This window comes from Opisthorchis viverrini (genome assembly GCF_000715545.1).
Source record: "Opisthorchis viverrini unplaced genomic scaffold opera_v5_184, whole genome shotgun sequence".
NCBI classification, from domain to species: domain Eukaryota; kingdom Metazoa; phylum Platyhelminthes; class Trematoda; order Opisthorchiida; family Opisthorchiidae; genus Opisthorchis; species Opisthorchis viverrini.
In genome coordinates, this window is record NW_008751839.1 from 317,873 (window position 1) to 337,472 (window position 19,600).

General features: G+C 44.8%; 1 protein-coding gene across 1 annotated transcript in view; it reads left to right on the top strand.

Moving 5' to 3' along the window:
- T265_07712 (hypothetical protein) overlaps positions 1 to 9,236 on the top strand; it is a gene marked incomplete at both ends in the record, with an annotated part of 24,340 nt that extends 15,104 nt beyond the window's left edge. The window contains one exon of the mRNA XM_009173308.1: positions 8,235 to 9,236. Coding sequence (XP_009171572.1) covers positions 8,235 to 8,654 — 420 coding nt within the window. The remainder of the gene's footprint in view (positions 1 to 8,234) is intronic.
- Positions 9,237 to 19,600: the final 10,364 nt, after the last annotated feature.

Sequence of the window (19,600 nt, forward strand, 5' to 3'; positions counted from 1 at the left end):
CAGTTGTGGTACGATTTCAGATCTATGTAGACGTCAAGGGTAAGGTACTACTTTTCGATCAGTCTTACTCCATGTTTCGCCGTAAATCTTCAAAGACTGTTTCCAACCATAGTTGCTTCCGAAGAACTGCTAAGTGCAATGGGAACTTCGAATCAGTAATTCTAAGTTACACCAGATGGTTTTCAGAGAAGGCGATTCCCCCTGGACCAAACCATATATTTCGTAAACCAGAGGACCTTCCGCCTCAGAGCTTAGCCATATGTCGGATGGAGTTGACGTGGGGGATCAGTCCATGGCTTGTAAACAAGGCATGAGAGCTCGTATCAGTCAACTCAGTCATGTTTGTAATCATCGGCTTCCAAGATAGGATCCCCGGGAGGGGACAGACCAATTTTTACGGATCCCGACTACTCAGCTCGAGAGTAACTCACGCAATCCGTTCGTTTGTAATGGGAGCGGCCCTGCCCAAAAGTGCCACCTTGATATGGTGGTCGGGCTTGAGTGCTGCAATAATCCTGTGGGTACTTTGGCTGGAATTTCGTTCCATAGAAGTTAACCGTGCCAAAAAAACCAAAGGTAACAGTCAAACCAAGAGCAGGGATACCATAATCCGAGTGGTCGTATTACTTAGTGGTTTGGAGATAAAGTCCCACTATCCTCTACGATAGTGTGAAGGCAGTAAGGTAATTCCCGCAGGCCACCAGCATGCGGCAGGGATGGAAGAAGTGATGATGTCATTTTCTGAGGAAGGACGTATCAGAAAATGTTGAGCCCAAAAACCGCACACTCTGATCGACCAACTGTGACCAATGATACGGTCGAAATACTCCAAAAATAAAAAAATCTAGTGCTGCTCAGAGGGTGTCTGCTTTACTTAACCACATTTGGAGTGAGACACTAATATCCTACACCGTGCACCCTCGGGTTAGACCAGCCCTCTGCATCCGAACGGATCAGACCATTGAGTCATAAGCTCCGGAGGGGTAGGGTCTCAGAAAACCCCCAATACCCATTGTCTAATGGTTCAGATGTTAGGGCAACGGTCCTGGAAAATGTCACACCTTACCACTGCCTTGTGGGTCATACTGTTGAGCCAATTGTTCAAGACGGATACCTCAGAAATCATTCAGCTGTAGCACCCTTTCGGTGCCTAACTGCCATGCCACCTGATGGTTGCAAGAGGTCCGGGAAACTGCCAGGTTGCCCAAGCCTAGACAGGGGAAGTCGAGAGAGACGTCCCTCCCAAACGCCTTCGCATCATATAAGCGAACACTTCTGGGTCACTTGGTTGTAGGTTATCTGACCCTTACTGCCCACTAAAAATGAGCAAAATAACGCTGACCAATCCACCAGATCGTTTCTACATGACAGCTTTCAATGTCCCTATTCCATGTCAAATTGGCGAACAGACCATAAAATTGATGAATACCGTGTCTCTGAAACACGCATGCAAAATCCAGTTCAATCAAACCCAGTCCAACTCGACATAATAAAAAACGACATACACCCGAACGGACTACAGTTGAGATAGAAAAAGATTCCTCACTTGTAGCATTCTTTCGGTGCCTAACTGCCATAATACCAGAAGGAAGCACGAGGGCTGGGATAGTATCGCGTTTCCTAAGCCTAGACAGGGGAAGTCGAGATGAATAGGTCGGGATCAAACCACGGACCTTTCGGTCAGTAAATTTACGCTCTAACCACTAAGCCGTTACTTTCTTTTGATTTCTCTCTGGGCTCATTCGTCGGGCAAGAAGCACTGACACTGATCCTTGCAGACGATGCGAATGCCCAAGTCGGTCGTCTGAGCTCTTTGGAATCACAACTTGGCTGTCAATGCGGAGACAATGTGTCGAACAGACAACAGATAGCGACTCCTCCAGTTGTGTCCTGATCATAAGCCACTTCAGGTCAGTACGAATTTTCAACATAAATGCTCGGGTTGCGTCGACCACTAGGTGTAAACCAACCGTGGACCTAGTTTGATTATGTGGCTATCAGCTGCCGATGGAGATTAACGGTTCATGACTGCCGTTCTTTTGAGACACAACTTCATTCCGATCACTCCACAGTGCGAGTACCCATGACAATTCGCTCTCCTTCAGCCCTCCAAAGTCACATAGAAGCGCACCAATTGACTTTTATGTATCAATGACGACGTAACTTCAGAACGAGTGCACAAATCCCCAGCTTTGACGCGAGCCCACACAGAGAAGAAGACCGGATCTTCAGAAGAGAGCCTTTACTGCCTCGACCATAGGCGAACTACAACGGGAGCATCGTCGAATACACATTTTGAGTGATCTTAGGGAAAGATGAATTCATTAGTACAAATACCCAGTATGGAAGAAGGGCGTTCCCTTTGGCATAATGTGCAGCATGGCGAAGTTTAAAAATTTAAACGTTTACAAAATAAACTTGGCAATAACTCGACAAGCAAATGGTTTTGGGGAATACTTGTATCCACAATGTCGATCATTTCAGGAGAATCACCTAGCCCAATAGTTTGCATCTGAGATAGTTCGCCCACTCTTTACAGTGAACCAACACTGTACTGGTAGCGCCTGAACGATAATAAACTTGGCAATAACTCGACAAGCAAATGGTTTTGGGGAATACTTGTATCCACAATGTCGATCATTTCAGGAGAATCACCTAGCCCAATAGTTTGCATCTGAGATAGTTCGCCCACTCTTTAAAGTGAACCAACACTGTACTGGTAGCGAGCGCCTGAACGATGCATGGTAAGATATGGAAGGAGCCACGCTAACGGCGTTTGAAGCCATCTGTCCGGCTTCTATGGGAGCAAATGACCAGTAGATATAGTCGAGGTTTTGGCAGCACTGATTGATGCTAGGAAATCCGTATCACCAGGCCCTCAGTACGACGGTGCAGTTAAATCCCTCAAACCCCAAATAGCGTAGAACCTGACAGGAAACCTAGAGCTTTAGCGGACGATGAAAGCTCTGGAGACGAAAAAGGGCTTTGTCACCGAAATCAGCTGTGTTCAACTAATACTGTCGATGGCCAAAGTAAATCAGTGGCCAGTGAAGCGATAAGCAAAGGAGCGGGTGTAGTATCTCACTCGCGAAAATCTCGACTGAAAAGATAGACCGAGCACTTTCGGGGACAGCTTAACTGGCCTCCTGCAACACAGCTCCTCGAGATGTTACATGCCCGAAAACGGAGTGCAACACTCAGTTGCTAGTCAGCAGAAGGAATAAAGTTGGAACTATCCTTTTTGTAACTCGAGAAGGCACCAAAACTGGATGGTCTGTATCCAGGCCGTTCAAAGAATGGCGACTCCCTGGTGAACCATGTAACAAAAGTTGTTGGCGTGATTTGGATCGAATTGAAAGTGTTTGTAGAATAGGGCACGTTGACAGTTGTTCCTATCTCCAAAATGAGTGCGTAGACGCTGTGTGAAAGCCACCATGATATCAACCTGTTATCTGTGGCGTCGAAGGTGCTCTCTCCGAAGGTTGCCTGAACACAGGGACATACTGATCCGCGAAGACCCAGCTGGGTTCTGACCTGAGAGAGGATGCACCGATCATATTTTCACCATTCGACAGATTGTGGAACGGCGACACTGTCTCCAGCAACCGATAACCGTGGTTTATCTTGAATTGAGGTCTGCCTTTGACTCTGTGGACCAAGGGTGTCCCCTTTAAATTTCTGGTACTCTTTATGGCGTTGTGCATCAACTCAAACATCAAGTATATTAAACGTCAGAAACCAAGTCCAAAACCTATGTACAAGCAGTCGTATTTAAAGTGCGTGAGGCGGCAACATTCTGGAAATTCGGACACTCGGACGAGTCTTTGGCAAATCAATTCGGTGGATGCTTGATTGGATCATGATTGGTTGCTGGGTCCACGCTTTCGTCATGTCAAAGCTCGCCTCGATACTGCTTCGAGCTTGTTACCGATTGCATACTAATTAGGCTTCTTTACTGTAGGAGTGCATGATTGTGTGCGGTAAAACGGTGTTGGTGCAGAATTCCCCCTAACACTTTCGTGGGCGCGTGATGGTTTCCGGAGGCTCTAGCCTGAGCTCACCACGTGTGGGCTGAGGCGACGTAAGATCAAGAAAATAGTTCCGTCGTCGTGATATTGACGTCAGTAGTAACAAACTTTAAGAATGATATTTGTACGGGTTTTTGGACGCATTGTGTGGGACTGAATAAGCGTACGCCCTTGGGTTTTGCGGTGGTCAGCAAGCGTTGACTACCATTACACCATTCTGAACACGATGTGATGGATGTGTCAGGATGGCGGTAGACCTGATTTTCCTTTCTTGCTTTCCACCGAGACCAGGTGCTACTCACGAATTGTTTTTGACTGTTCCCTATATGTTCGGCAGGTCCGTGGTTCGAACCCGATCTCTGCACCTCGACTTCTGTCTCAGTTTGACCAACCTGGCAGTTATTTAGTCCTCATGCTCCCTTTGGTTGCCATGGCAGCTAGTAACCGAAAGGGTGGCACAGCTGAATAATTTTTTTTCGGCAGGGCATTGCGTCTTACATAAGCTTGGCAGTGAAGAAAACCGCCAATCGGGTCTGTAACAAGCCTGACTGGATTTCCTCGATCTTCTATCTTGCTCATCCGTCGCTATTTCTTGAGAGTCTCGTAAGGTACATGTTACTCATTTATTCCAGAAACCTTTTCTCATTCATGATTTTTATCCAGTTATATTCCAGAGTGGATTATCTCCTTTTCACATAGAACAACCGGCCAAGTGGAACCGGTAGATCAGTATCCTGCAAAGTCACTTGCCTTTTGCGCCTCCACTGATTTGTGTACCTGGTTGAATTAAAGGGCGTTCTCGTGCTATTGACAAGCGATGTCACGACTCGCCCTCAGTTTGAAGAATGTCAATAGCTTTACTCTACTTTTGCCGGTACGGACGAAAATGGGAAAAGCTGTTCCTGCAAGAATAGATTACCAGCTTCGCAGACTCATGATGGATGAAGACGATCCGCGGTTTCGAACGCGAGTTGTTGATTCAACGATTGAGGTAATTTAGTGAATTGATTTCCTCTCATGTCTTTCTGCTGTTTAAATGCTTTAAGTATGCAAGCGATAGAGGTAGCTTAGCAGAAAGCCGCTGCGAAGTTGTGTGTTCTTGCTGTCTAGGTAGTCTGTATTCAACCCTTGATCAGTCTTTCTGTTTCTCCGTAGTTGAGAACCAGCACTGATTGATTAAGGGGTCCAAAGACGCCTGATACTCAACGGCTTTTGTTATTAAAATGCGATCGCGCGAAGTAGTATCTGGGTCATTATTTCAGACGATTTGGGAATAAATCACAGGTTATAAGGTCAGGCAGGTCGTTCTTCATGGCACTATAACAACAGAACTGTTCTAAATAATTAAAGTAGGTGGTTAACCTAGTCGTTTTAAATTATGGAGAACTTCAATAAAGTTTTCATTTTAAGTGCATAAATTGTTCCGTAAACGATAAATAAACGCAACAAGCCAACTTCGTTGGCTTTTGAGTGAAAGAATTCAGAGAAGCGCGTCTTCAGCTAGAGGAGATGACAAGTCTATAAATTCAGTTAGTAAGTGACTGTTACGGTGCAGAGTTACACGTCTGACTGTTGTCCTCCAGTCTGTCCTGAATAGTGCGATCTGAAAGTGACAGTACTATACCTTGTATGTTCGGCACCACCAGGATTATGTTCTAACGGTCGAGTCCCGCGATGTTAACCGATATTGTTGAGCTACTGATGTTAGAGGAAATTGATGGACGGAACTGCCCTGCTTCAGCCCACGTAATCTTGAAGGTTAGTTATTCGATGATCATGATGGGAGTCAGATTGGGTATCCCAGAAAGAACTGCAGTCTTTAACAAAGACCCTATCGGTAACCGACGGTCATATTGTCCAGCTGGTTCCACCATCATCATCATCAATGATAGCAACATCAGTGTTCGCACTGATGCTTCACTGCTGGTTCCACCTCTGGCTTGTGGTTGCTAGGCTCCAGGTAAGTCGATGTGTTTGCCTGTATCAGAAGTTCGTACTATCCAGCAATAGACGATGTTCAGTTCACAACTGTTTCATAGGCGTGCGCCACCATCCTCCTGCTCTTGAAGACGGACATTCCCAAGGTTTGATCCTGTCCATGTGCGTGGCTGGCCTTGGCAGAAGTGGGGCAAACCACTGCTGTCGAAAAGTACTAGTACTAATGTCGCAACGCTGTGACCAACCCGGTCTGTTGAGATTAGGCGGTCGTCCCCTACAGGACGCCTTTTGAATGTATTCTGAGTTCGGCTCACTAGTAACGCAGCATTCCGTCTGTCTGCAGCGGGCACTATGTCAGCAAAGCCACACCTTAATTCCCTGGCTGTGACTGAGCGTTCGGTTTACAACAGTGTTTTGTGTCTTTCTATGGCATCCCTGTGTACACCAAGCTGAATTCTGATTGGCACTAGTTGAGGGAGTTACTATTGTGATTGGTGTCGGCCACTAGACGGCTTTCTTGCATGCATTGTGGGTACCAACTGCTTAGTTGTGTCCACCGCCCTAACCGAAGTGGATCGTAAGTGGTGTTACGTGGTTTCGTTGCCAGTCTACTCGTTGTTTTCATTACCCTTTCAAGTGTACTCTGTATACACTGTCATACTATATATAGGCGGCTGTTTGTCAGTATCGTTGTATGGAAGTGGTTTAATGTGTGTGCTCAAATGCGTNGATTAGGCGGTCGTCCCCTACAGGACGCCTTTTGAATGTTTTCTGAGGTCGGCTTGCTAGTGGCACAGCCTTACGTCTGTCCGCAGCGGGCACCGTTGCATTCCCATATGTGTCAGCAAAGCCGCACCTTCACTTCCTGGCTGTAACGGATCGTTAGGTTTAAGACAGTGTTAAAAGTGTCTTTGTGTGGCATCGTTGTTTGCAACAAGCTGAATACTAATTGGCATTAGTTGAACATGTCTCCCTAGAGTTACTATTGTGATTGGTGTCGGTCACCAGACAGCTTTTTTGTATGCACTGTGGGTGCCAACTGCTTAGTTTTGTCCGCTGCCCTAACCGAAGTGGCTCATAGGTGGTGTTACGTGGTTTCGTAACCAGTCTACTCGTTTTCATTGCCCTATCTGTGTACTCAGTATACGCTGTCATATTATACTGTATTGCCTTGATGTACTTTTATTTCTGTGTATGTCACACCTTGCTGCACATGACCCCCACTGACACTGGATATGCCGGAGTTTGAAGTCCGCAACTGTACTATAGGTGGCTGTTTGTCAGTATCGTTGGAAGTAGTTTAATGTGTGTGCTCAAATGCATCTCCTAAGTGGCACAGATAACCAGATAGCACTTTGAACTGACGGGGCTCAACTGTTCGGATACCCCCATTTGAACTGATAATTATAAGTCACCTGTTTGGCGTAGTGGTTAGTGGCTTTAGAAATGACCCCATATGCAACCTCCGCTCTCATTCTTCCCGGGTTCTTACGGGATACAGGGCGTTCAGATGGATGCGTATGTGGCGCAGTGCATACTACAGGTGACATTGTCTTTCGTACTCCGAGATCTGTTAGCGTAGTTCAGTGTGACGGACAGATCCGAAAGCGGATAAGTTGAACGCTTTCCAAGGGCGAAACCGGTTGTGGNTCAAATGAGTCTCCTAAGTGGTACAGACAACCAGATAGCACTTTGCACTGACTGGGGAGCTCACCTGTTCGGCCGTACACATTTGAACTGATTATTATAGGTCACCTGGTGGCTTTAGAAATGAGCCAATGTGCAACCTCGGCTCTCATTCTCCCCGGGTTCTTGCGGGGTACAGGGTGTCCAGAATGATGCATATGTGGCTTAGTGCATACCATATATCGTCTTTCTTGCTCCGAGATATATCGGCGCAGTTCGGTGTGACTGACAAATCTGAAAGCGGATAATTTGAACACTTTCCTGTTCACATTGATGTCAACTTTTACCCAGCAACACAGGGTTTAGCATAACCATAACCTTTGGTTCTGGCTTACAACCAATAACGCTCTACTTTCGATTACTTGATCGATTTCGTAATCTATCCGAGTTCTTTCCTTGCAATGATAACCTCACACAAGACCACGCACGGGGTTCGGCGTTGAAGTTGACTGCTTTCTGGGTAAACCGTTTACTCATATAGAATCATGGTATTTTTTCACATCTAATTGGTCAGAGGTTCGCATTGGCACATTGTTCATTGATTGAGAGGTCTTCCAATTTCCGTTGCATTTCCCCTTTCAGGCCGAACATATTATGCGCAAGGCTGATGATTTTTCCAAGGAGGACCGTATCGTTGTTCCCAAGCAGGCCGATCTCACTCGTGTAAACGGTGTGCCCGAAGAGCACCAATCTACACGTCGAGTTCGTATCTATATCCCGGCACGGTCGGTCACACAAAGTGGCGATCATGGCACTCGTTTATGGCGGCTGGACTTTGACAACCGAGAACGTTGGGAAAATCCTTTGATGGGATGGGCAAGCAGTGGAGATCCGCTGTCAAATGTTTCCGTGGAATTTGAGACACCCGAAGCTGCAGTAGACTTTTGTCAACGTCAGGGTTGGCCGTGTTATGTGGAGGAGCCCAACCTGCCTAAAATGCGCATAAAATCCTACGGTGCCAACTTTTCGTGGAACAAAAGAACTCGTGTTGCTACCAAGTAGTCAGAACTGCCCAGTACATCTCTTTCGCATCGCTAGTTTCCCTTTTGACTTGAAGATTTCAGTGTCCCACAGGAGCTCATTTGAGGGCATGTTAATTAAATATCTTCCAGCTTACACATACACGCTTTTCCGTTGACTTACAGAGATCGATCGCGTTCATTTAGTCACGTGAGATGCAGGACACTTTAGACAGTGGTATCTGTCCCTCGAGTGCTGATTGTGATGCTATTAATGCAACAGACCGCGAAATCTTTCATCTACAACATCCATCATCCCTAACTTACAACTTTGCGGGTAGCTAAACTATGCACAACGACGTTCCACAAGTCTTTGGGATTTGTCCAGTGGAAGACCGCGACAAAGATATTTGGTCGCCGATTTTCGCCCTCATGTTGAGTGCTGATTGCATTTGTCTTTCGTGGAATGAAAATAGTGCGGAAATCGAAGGATCAAAGTTATTTTCCAAATGTGTTTATTCCCCCCCCCCCGCCGGATCCATCGATCTGTGTTCCCTCACCTGTATGCTGGCAGCACAGTTCTGGTTAGTTCTTTGGTCTTTCCATAGAAATGAGAGGCCTACTGTACTATGACGTCATGTAACACCATTAGAATCATACACTTGGTCATGAGTTGAAATTACATTACATAGACGTAACACGCTACTCATAGGGTTGCTGAAAACTCTTTGATAGCCCACGACCGGTTTCGCCCCTCTTGGGACCCATTAGTATTAAGTCTATACAATGTACTGCGATGCTGCAGTATCGTTCCGACTGAAACATGAGGCGGCCTGATGCAACACATTCGTCGATCGTTCACCTGTAACGCTCTTTCGGTGACTAGCTCCCATGCCACCCGAAGGAAGCACGAGGGTTGGGATACTGCCAGTTTGCCCAAGCCTAGACAGGTGAAGCAGAGGTCGGGTTCGAACCACGGCCTTCCAACCAGTAAGTGCGCGTTTTAACCACTGAGTCATTTCGCCCCCTGCTGCACATTCAGTTTTAGAAGAACACCTCAAACGATTGTCGGGTCGTTTCAACGGCCTGGTTTGGGCATCATCATCATCATCATCGACAGCATGATATCAGTGTTCACCACCGATGCTTCACTGCCGTACCACCATGGCTTATTTGAAAGCCTTATTGTAAAGAAAAGAATAAGGGTGGACGGGGAAGGAACTTGATGCTAGCTTACTACAATCATTTCGAGGTGTGCCTACACCTCCAGACATTCACTCAGGCAATCTGGATAGAAACTGACAACAAGAACGCTACTGACGTCGGTTGGCAGCCATATGTATGTACATTGTTGAAGCAAACGTATATCGCTTCGGACTCATCAATGTTACATCTGTGTAATCGATTGCGATGCTGCAGTACCGTTCCAACTGAAACATGAGGCGGCCTGATGCAGCATATTCAGTTTAAAAAGAACGCCTCAAACGAGAGATTCAGTCTGGTCTCCTGTGAAAACCAAATTGCTATGCAAATGAGTGTATTTCGCTGGTATGTACATTGTTGAAACAAACGTATATCGCATCGGCGTGGTCTTCTTCCCATTGTTATCAGTTTGGAATCCAAGTTACTTCTACCTTGTGTTGAGGAACACTTTTGAATACGCGGCCTTTCGAGTGAATTCTCCTCACCAAGTTTTTCCAATGAGTTTCGGCTCCGAGTCGTGACCCTAACCCATTCGCCATTTTTATGTTTTGCCAGACTAGCTCAGCTTACCAGGTCGTTAGAGTGTTATCCGATTTATCCATAAGGTATGCAGAGTGACAGTGTCGAAGTCGGTATGAATTTTGTCATTTGCTTTTCCGGTGATAAAAAAGTCGTAGTGACTGAACCTGTGAACCGTGATATGAGCTGAGCTTGGGGAGTTTGAGTGCTTCAATTAAATCTTCGTTATCTTCTGGAAGAAACAAGTCATCTGGTCACATTATTTATTACTCACCATGTTCAAAAATGGTGGAGTAGCGGTCGTGCATGGGAATATCGGTTCCGTGGATCGCATATCTTTTCAAGGAAGAAGCAGAGTCCGGAACCCACAGAGGTACCAATAATATAATAAATATCTATTTTAATCCAACAATATATATATAATATACAATATAATTTAGTAATATAATAATAACCGTAGTAATATTGCTACGGTTGCTTCACATGGCTAATCCTGCGAAGATTCAGTAACGCCCTGGAAAAATTATACGAGGTTCTGTCCGAGTCGTGGATGCATTGAACGTCTTCACTTTTGGATAAAATTTTGAACAGAGCCATTCCAACAACAGACATCTTCCGTGATCTGGAAGCAGCCTATGAATCCACCGGCTGTTGTGCATTTTGGTTCTGGCTGACTAGCAAGGGCATTTCCAAGACATCCGTATCAATTCCACGTCCCCACTTTTCTGTCATTCTTGGTCTATGGACAATTTTCTCCCAACTTTGCTATCTAAATTCGGGTCCGACAAGGCTGTCTTCTCCCACCGTTTCTCTTCAACTTCCTAATCGAGATTAGTGTGGAAATCGCTGTAACTATTTGCTTCCTGGGGAGTCAAGATTCTTCCTGCATGGCATCTCACAGACCTACAGTGCGCGGATCGACATCTGGCTGCTCAGTTCGGACCTATCAAGATACAATACATAAGTAAGTCGTCCAGCTGTAGCATCCTTTCGGTGCTTAGCTGCCATGCCACACGAAGGAGGCACGAGGGCTGGGATACTGTCAGGTCGCCCAAGCCTAGACAGGGGAAGTCGAATGGCAGAGGTCGGGTTCGAACCACGGACCTTCCGGTCAGTAAATCCGCGCTCTAACCACTTGGGCCATCTCGCCCATAACTTGGCACACCCAGCCACTGGCTTCCGGCTTCCATCAAACCCAAAGGTTCGGCTTTAAGACCAGACAACATCCCACCCAATCGGGTTATCGTGGCCTAAACATTGGGATTAGTAACAAGTTTGCCTGTCCGACCACCAATGTTGCCTCTGCTCGTGAAATGAGGAATGTCCTTCGTTGCGAAGCTGTCTACCGGCAAGCACGGATCAATCGGTTACAAGCCATTAGACACGAAAGTAAACATCTCATGTGCACAGTTTTTGAATAGTGAACATTTTCAAGCGTCCTCTTGAACTCTCCTGAACGTTTATTGAATATTAAACAATGGTGAACGAACGCTTCAGAGTTCTCCCATTATTTCCGCAGTAACCTTTACTCTCCGTGAGATGCGGAGACGGAGCTTGGACACCTGCCCATAGACCAACTTCATGCTTTATCAGTAGTATACACCTAGTGGATGGAAGAAGGCCTTCGCTGCGGAGTCATTCATTGGAAAACACCAACTGAACAGTTAGAGACTATTGGATAGGGAAGCAAATCTCTCATATGCATCTTGTTTAAGAAAACCGAGTATCTCCCTTCTCGAACGTGTTTTCCTGAACTTTCCGGGATACTCATTGACTATCACTCAAATTTAAACGAATGCCACAAGGTAATTCCACGAATTCCGTGATAAATCTCACTTTTCAATAGACGCGAAGCGGATTTACGGGAAAGCCACACACTATTCGCATGCCTTCTCAGTAGTATCCGCCGTTGCACTAGTAGTATTGCCTATTTCGTGATTACTAGTGTATGAATAGCCCCAACTTAATCACTTATGGCACCCTCGTGAGAAGTAGAGTGCACAACACCCCAGCACGATCGTTTCTGGCCACTTTTCATGGAAGACAGAAAAAATTACTTGAATTCGATCATCCATATCTCCACCTCTTTACACATTTAAAGACGTACCGTATTCATAATGCTGAAATACGTCCTTTAGTATTTCGCAAGTCCTGTAGTAGACGGTCGATTGAAAGTTCGATACAATTACAGCTGTATTCTCCCACTCATGTGTTACGCAGTCGGAAAACCGTTTGCCCAGCTCAAACTTATTTACACTATCGGATTTTGGCCGGAAGAAAACGATGGCAGCTGAATAGGTTGTAAAATGACGGGTGTACCAACATCCAGTTCACGGGCATGTGCTGTCTGCCAGGTTGGGTAACTAAGGTCCCAACTAAGCGGTGGCTGGAGACCATCGTTGATACAGTTTAATCGAAAGGGGCGACGGGCCGAAAGTGGTTAGAGCGCGAAATTGATGATCAGAAGGTCCGTGGTTCAAACCCGCCCTCTGCCGCTCGACTTCTTCTGTCTAGGCTTGGGCAACCTGGCAGTATCCCAGGCCTCGTGCAACCTTCGGGTGGCATGGCAGTTAGGCACCGGAAGGGTGCTACAGCTGAACGATGCCAGTTTAATCGAAAAACCTGTGACGCGCTTGAATTGACTCAATTATTTCCACCCCTTCTCGATTTCTTCGACATTGAGCGCTATCAGTGGTTGGGGACCGTTGTGAAATAGAACAAGATAACAGAAGCAGGATTGGATTATGTTCTTTTGGTAATTCATGTTTATCCCTGTTCATGTTTCGCACTCCACATGCGTCGCTGCCAAAAGATGTCGCTCAAGCTGATCAATTTGAACAGTATAGCTCCCTACCCTCCAGGATACATGGATGCAGAAACGGATGCATAGGTCAAAGTCCGTGTATTGAATGTAAAAATGTGAATATTTCCATAAATTTCATAGAGAAGAAGTGGGGTGAAATGAGGGAGAAATTCTCTTTCAAAATATCCTCACATGATAATTTACCTTAAAATCTAAACTATTGTCAAGTAACAAGATTGAACTTTTCCAAACGGCACCAATAGTCCTCTAGCCCATAAAAACTGTATTCCACACCGGTTTGAAGATGCTTAAAGTAGTTATGGGTTGCGTATCACGGGTCAGTACTCTGAAAAGCAGAATTCTTAAAGTGGTTGGACGTAAAACTGTGAAAAAATTTCGCTCATAAACACATTCAATAAAGGGATAACACCTGAGTTAATTTGTTCTGCTCAGAGCAGGCTACCACAATAAATGTAGTTGTATAAGCTATCCATTGTGAGCTCATTGCTAACAAATGCCGTCAAAACTCGGCTAAATCAGAACTCTCCAACAGTGGATGGAACGGATGCGTCGCTAGTGAGTTAAAAACAAACTTCTTCATAAAGGAAACTACTCACAAGGTTGCTGAAAACTCTTCGACAGCCCACGACCGGTTTCGCCCTTCGTGGGGCTCATCAGGTAGGCGCAGTCTCCGAGTTTCCGTCAACCTTATGTTCTACTTGAACCCAAATTGGACTGGTTTCGGGAAATACACTCACTTATTTGTCAAAACCTTCCGATATTTTTTACAAGTTTCAGTAGAATTCTTAGGATAACTTGAGGTTGAATTGGGGTGCCCGAATAGATGTGTAAGTTCGGGGTTGAAACGTGAAGCACTGCATACTCGCGGACCCCTTGATTTAGAATCGGGTCATACTTCGGTCACCACTGCATTAGCCACGCGTGTGAAGCACTGCATACTCGCGGACCCCTTGACTTAGAATCGGGGCATACTTCGGTCACCACTGCATTAGCCACCGCTACAATTAATATACTCGAGACTCTGACCACCTGACAGCATGTGTGATTCCCATGATATGATACTACTTATAAGTTCGATAACAGCCCTTCGTCAACTGACTAGAGGTTTCCCGTCTAGAAGCCAATAAGATGGGCTTAGCTTCTGAGATCTTGTGGATCTTGTTCTGTGTTTAGGTGCGCGTTGAGATAAGCTCCAACTTGCATGTTAGAGGGTGGGAGTTAGTGCAAGATTCAGCCAAATCCCATGTTTATAATAGTCCACTTCCGTACGGTTCTCTTTTGGGTACCAACACTACAAGGCTTGAAGATGTTAACCTTGAATATTTACCGTGTTTGGTTCTGAGGAGCACTCTGCCCTTGCCATTCTTGGTACTGACATGATCCTCTTTGAATGAACCATTACGAGACGTATCATTTCTGCATTATTCTCATAGAAGTGTGAGTGGTTAGTTCCGAGATTGGTGGACGCGCGTCATGATTTAACTGAAATACATTCAGTTGTTTATTAATTAGTTTACTGGATTTCTGGCTTACTGAATTCCAGCTAAATCCTTTGTTTACGGAAATCTTGAGCTGAATGAGCCGCACAAAGGCCACCCTTATTTCAGTTGGTATGATATTCGAAATGTAGCGGCGTATATTGGTTCGAGGGACATAAAGTTAATGGTGACTCGGGGACCGTGCCTAGTTGATGATCCTCAAGAAGGCTGAGACCTGTCATGGATTGTGGAAGGGTTTTCAGGAGTAGTACTCTCAAGAAGGTGTGGCTGAATTTGCACCATCATAAAGTTAGCCGACCGTTGATGTTGGACAGCTTGCGGAACCAAGACCCTGTAACACCATAGCATGACAGGAAGTGACTACTTCGCCATTTAACGTAGGAATATCGAATAGTGATTTTCATTGCAGCTTTTTACTAAGATAATGTTCTCCTAACAGTCCTTGTTCGGTTAAAATGGCTACAATCTGAGCACTCCTTGTTCAAGAAGAGATTACCGGGAAGCGCCAATTCATCTTCTGTTTTGCGCAAATCGGTCTTGTGAACACTGGATTTCTTCGTGATATTGCAATAGATTTATGGAAGACACTCAAGAGCTCAGTTGCGAGCGACTATCACTTTTGGAATATGTAGTGGGCAAAATGTCACTAACAGCACTTGTTATTCTTACACCTTCGTCGCCACTCAAAGTTAAATCCAAAAACCCAAACGGATTCACCCAGAGAGTCACTAAATATGTGAATTTTCGAAGACCAAATAAATGCACCCGTGAATACATCTCTCCTGTATGCTATGTGGACGCGAAACGCTTTTTCGAATCAATTGAAAAAAGGAGGTACTGTGAACTCATTTTTATCCCTGAGTGATGTGCAAGGTCAGACTTGTTTTAAACAGTGATTTTCAAGTATTAAGGTCACACCTGTCAAGTTATCGATCAGGAATGATGTTTCGTATTGAATTTTGCTCTCAGGATGGGAGGGTAAATAGCTAATTTGAACCAGTTAACTAGTGTCACATTGTTTATCGCCGTAAGAACTTGAACATCGAGGGATATTTGCCGTAGTGTGACTTGAACAAAAAGCAGATGGAGCGTTAGTGAACAGAACGAAAACTGTAACAGAAACGTTTCCTATTAGCCAAAAGGTATCAGGAAAACGATTTTTGTGCATACAACGTGAGGGATTCCGAGAGTCACATCTAAGCAGACAATAATTGATACGTATGATACTCAATACTCAACAAGGAAGAGAGCCACCAGTAGTTGAAGTCACCACAGTGTCTGTAGGTTCCTATGTGTCGTTTGAATCAAACATTTTGCGAGGAGTGCACAGGGAAAACGCTTGGCGCCTCCAGACGGAACCCCAGTCAAGCATCCTCTTCGTATCAAGCTATTGAAATCATAGTAACAGGTGAATACTGGCGAGGACTTACTCGTTTTAATTGGGCTTTTCTTGGTCAAGCGCACGCTTGTGCTTGGTCAGATGAATGACCTTTACTTTTCGCGTAAACCTTACTTGTTCGTATGTGTATATATATGTTATTTACTTTCATAAAGGAAACTACTCACAAGGTCGCTGAAAACTCTGACAGCCTTGCGTGAAAACAAAATTGATTTGCAAATGAGTGTATTTGTCGAGGTCAATCTAATTTGGGTGCAAGTACAACATAAGATTGACGGAAACCCGGGGAATGCGCCTACTTGTTAAGCCCTAAGAGAGGCAAAACTGGTCGTGGGCTGTTGAAGTGTTTTCAGCAACCTTGTGAATAGTTTCCCCTATGAAAATATACTGCGATATCTCGAGTTTCGCGCCAACTGTGCAGCACATTCATTTGAAGAATATCATAAACGAGAGATTCAGTTGAGTCTCTTCACTTCAAGACAGCTCGTTACACAGTCAAACCCTATACAACCATCTGATCACATCCAATCTAAAGATAACACAAATTAGATCGCTGAGTTCGCTAAGCTAACGCCTGTACTCTCACAAGAGCTGGAGGGATAATCTAGATCACCTTGGTTCTATGCATACTATTGGCTAGTTCTGATCAAGTCAAAGTGACCTACAACAAGTCAAATGAAATATATCAGTCTGCTAATCAGAGACGCTCCAATATAGGAAACAAAAAGAAGCAAATGATGCTGGCCGAAAGACAGCAACTCACTGCAACAAATCCAGGCAAAATAACCAGTGGTGGCAGATGTGAGAAGCTGATTTCGTTTAACAGCCTGACTGTGCATCTCGCATATTTTCTCAGGCTGAAAAAAAACCGAGTGTCAGAAATAGGGACTGATATACCAGTATAACGGAAATTGAACAGTATTACACATATACAGTGACTCTTACCCCCAATGCTCATGAAAAGAAAGTAAAGGAAGATTGGTCTTCGCTCGCCAGGGACGTGCACTTGTGGGAGTTGGAAGTGCTTGGCTGTAGTCTTTTCAGGTACTCAATAAAAACCAGTGGCTTCGCCCTTCTTAGGGCTCATCAGGTCGTAAAGTGGTCAGGGGTTAGCAGTAAGCTTGTGAGCGCCTTCCTTCAAGGAATTATACAACCATATCTCGAACACTGTATCAAATGAAACAGAAGGCGCCTTGTATAGCACATAAAAGACTGATAGTATCCCTTTAAACCAAAATGATGTGCAGTTTTTTAGAAATTTCGCACAATTTGGCTTCTAGTGGAACATACGTTTGACGAAAATTCGGCGCATATTCCTCGCTGATGAGCGCCAGATTGGGGAAAACCGGTCGTTGAAGTGCTTTCAGATACCTTGTGAGTAGTTTATTTCACATTTGCTCCATTTGCTCATGTGGTTTGCCACACAAATGAGTGAGAAGTATTCACAAGACACAGAGAAGCCATATTGAAAACAAGGTATGATAATATTGCTACATCTTTCCTGTCCATTTGCCATCTACGTTTTGCTATCTCAGTATGCACTCCAGGATATCTTCAAACCCAACCCTTATTCATATGAACAGAAGCCATACAAATAGCTTTGCAGCGCGTCTGATCTGAAGGTCATCGATAATACACTACACCTCATGTGTCCTTTGGTAAACAAAACCAAAATCACGGCGGTTTATACATATTTTGATAGAAAAAATATTGAGGTTGGATCTATTTCACGTGAGGTTCCAACGAACGGTTTGACTGCAGCGTTTGGAAGTCACAATCCTTCAGCAACACGGAGCACGTGCAACTCATTCAAACAGAACCATTTATAGATAAACTGGGGCACTACAACATGCAATTTATCGGTTTTTCCCTTGTTTAGTTGCTCATACTCCTAGCCAATAAAGTTTTCCCTTAGGTTATTTTATCCGCAGTACATAGTAGACAAACTCTGTCACTAGCAAGTCAAATGAAATCCAGTCGAACACTGAAAAGCGAGCCTGGGCTTTTGATCGCTTATAATCTTCGCTGATAATCTTCGTGGCTTCGAGATTCATTTGAAAAGCTGTCCCATTTGCCGTTCACGGAACCGATTGTCAACCAGTCGTCACAAGGTTTAGACGGATATGAATAGCGCACACATTCTGAGTGAGTAAGTAATAACACCGTCTGATTCGTATAACAGTGCACAGTGCTTTTGATGAACTCCTGGAAAGCTCCTGGAAAGCCGGCTTCCACAACTTATGTGACAAGAACCCACACCCAGTGTCTTCACACCTGGGTACCCCATGTGTTGTAGTGTAGTGTGGAAGCCACAGCTGACAAGCGACAGCTGATCTCATTCGGAAAGGAGGTAAGCATTGTGTCATGTGTCAGTCGACCGCGATAGTCAACTGCTTTCTAGATTTATGCATAGATAGTCACGGCTATACGCAGTTTTTTGATAAAGTACTCGGGAGAGTGAGTCATATGAGAGGATTACAAGTACCTCAGCCGTTTATTGAGACAGCACTATGGCTAATCAAAAGAGCTACGCCTTTTGTTGATGTAAGGCTCCAATGATCTGCCAAAAGTTGTCTTCAGATTCGAACCATTACCGTCTAACTAATATTCCCGGTACTCCGATGCTTTTAACCTAATCCGGCGCGGCTGTGTTATTATGCACGGTGGCAGAAAATCGCTCTGTACTGCGAAGGATGATGTCTGAGTGTGTCCATTGACTATAGGGACGAATAAAAAGTAACCTGGGGTCAAGGCCGGTTCAACAAATGCGTTTCTTCACGCAAAACACACTAGCATAAAATGTCCTGCACAAAGTGTGTACAACAGAAAACGTAGAAATTTCAGCTTGAACCGTCATCCCATCCAAGCAGATGGATGAGAAGATAGTTGGCACTGAATACAAATATCCAGAAGAACAGATCATTATCCTGTACAAATTACACACAGTGGGCGTAGCTGCCTCCGTTTTGCTTAGCTTTTACACATTCTGTTCTTCGGGAAAGGCTTACTTCATGAGTGAGTGGTCTTTGTCAGGAGGTGGTTTCTGTAGAGAAGATCGCCCAACCACTCGATTGAGGAAATCGGCAAACTGAGCATCCACCTTCAGGTTAGTGGGTAATCTTTGTGGGGAGTTATCATGGGGAATAAATGCATATTCAAGTGTATTAGCGCTCTCCTTCAACTGAATTGGTCTCACTGCACTCTAGAGATTGGACCAAGTAAAATATATGGGATTGGAGTTCCATGATCGCTCGGCAGTTAAGCAAATGCTAGGCGTCGCATTGATGCCTAGCTCAATAGAATAACGAAAACACAAAATGTTGGTTAGCTACTGGACAACTAAAATGAGAACTTTGTAAAATTCCTATTGGCTGTCCACCAGAGCTTCTCACGTCAGTACGGGACATAGAGAATGAGTAATCAAACGAATAATACCACTCAGTTTTGGTGCTTTCATCACTTTATCCAAAAGGAAGAGTCGATTGTTGGTGGATTTGTAGTAAGAGGTGGCCGGTTTTTACTCAAATGCCATTTGAAGCTAAGTG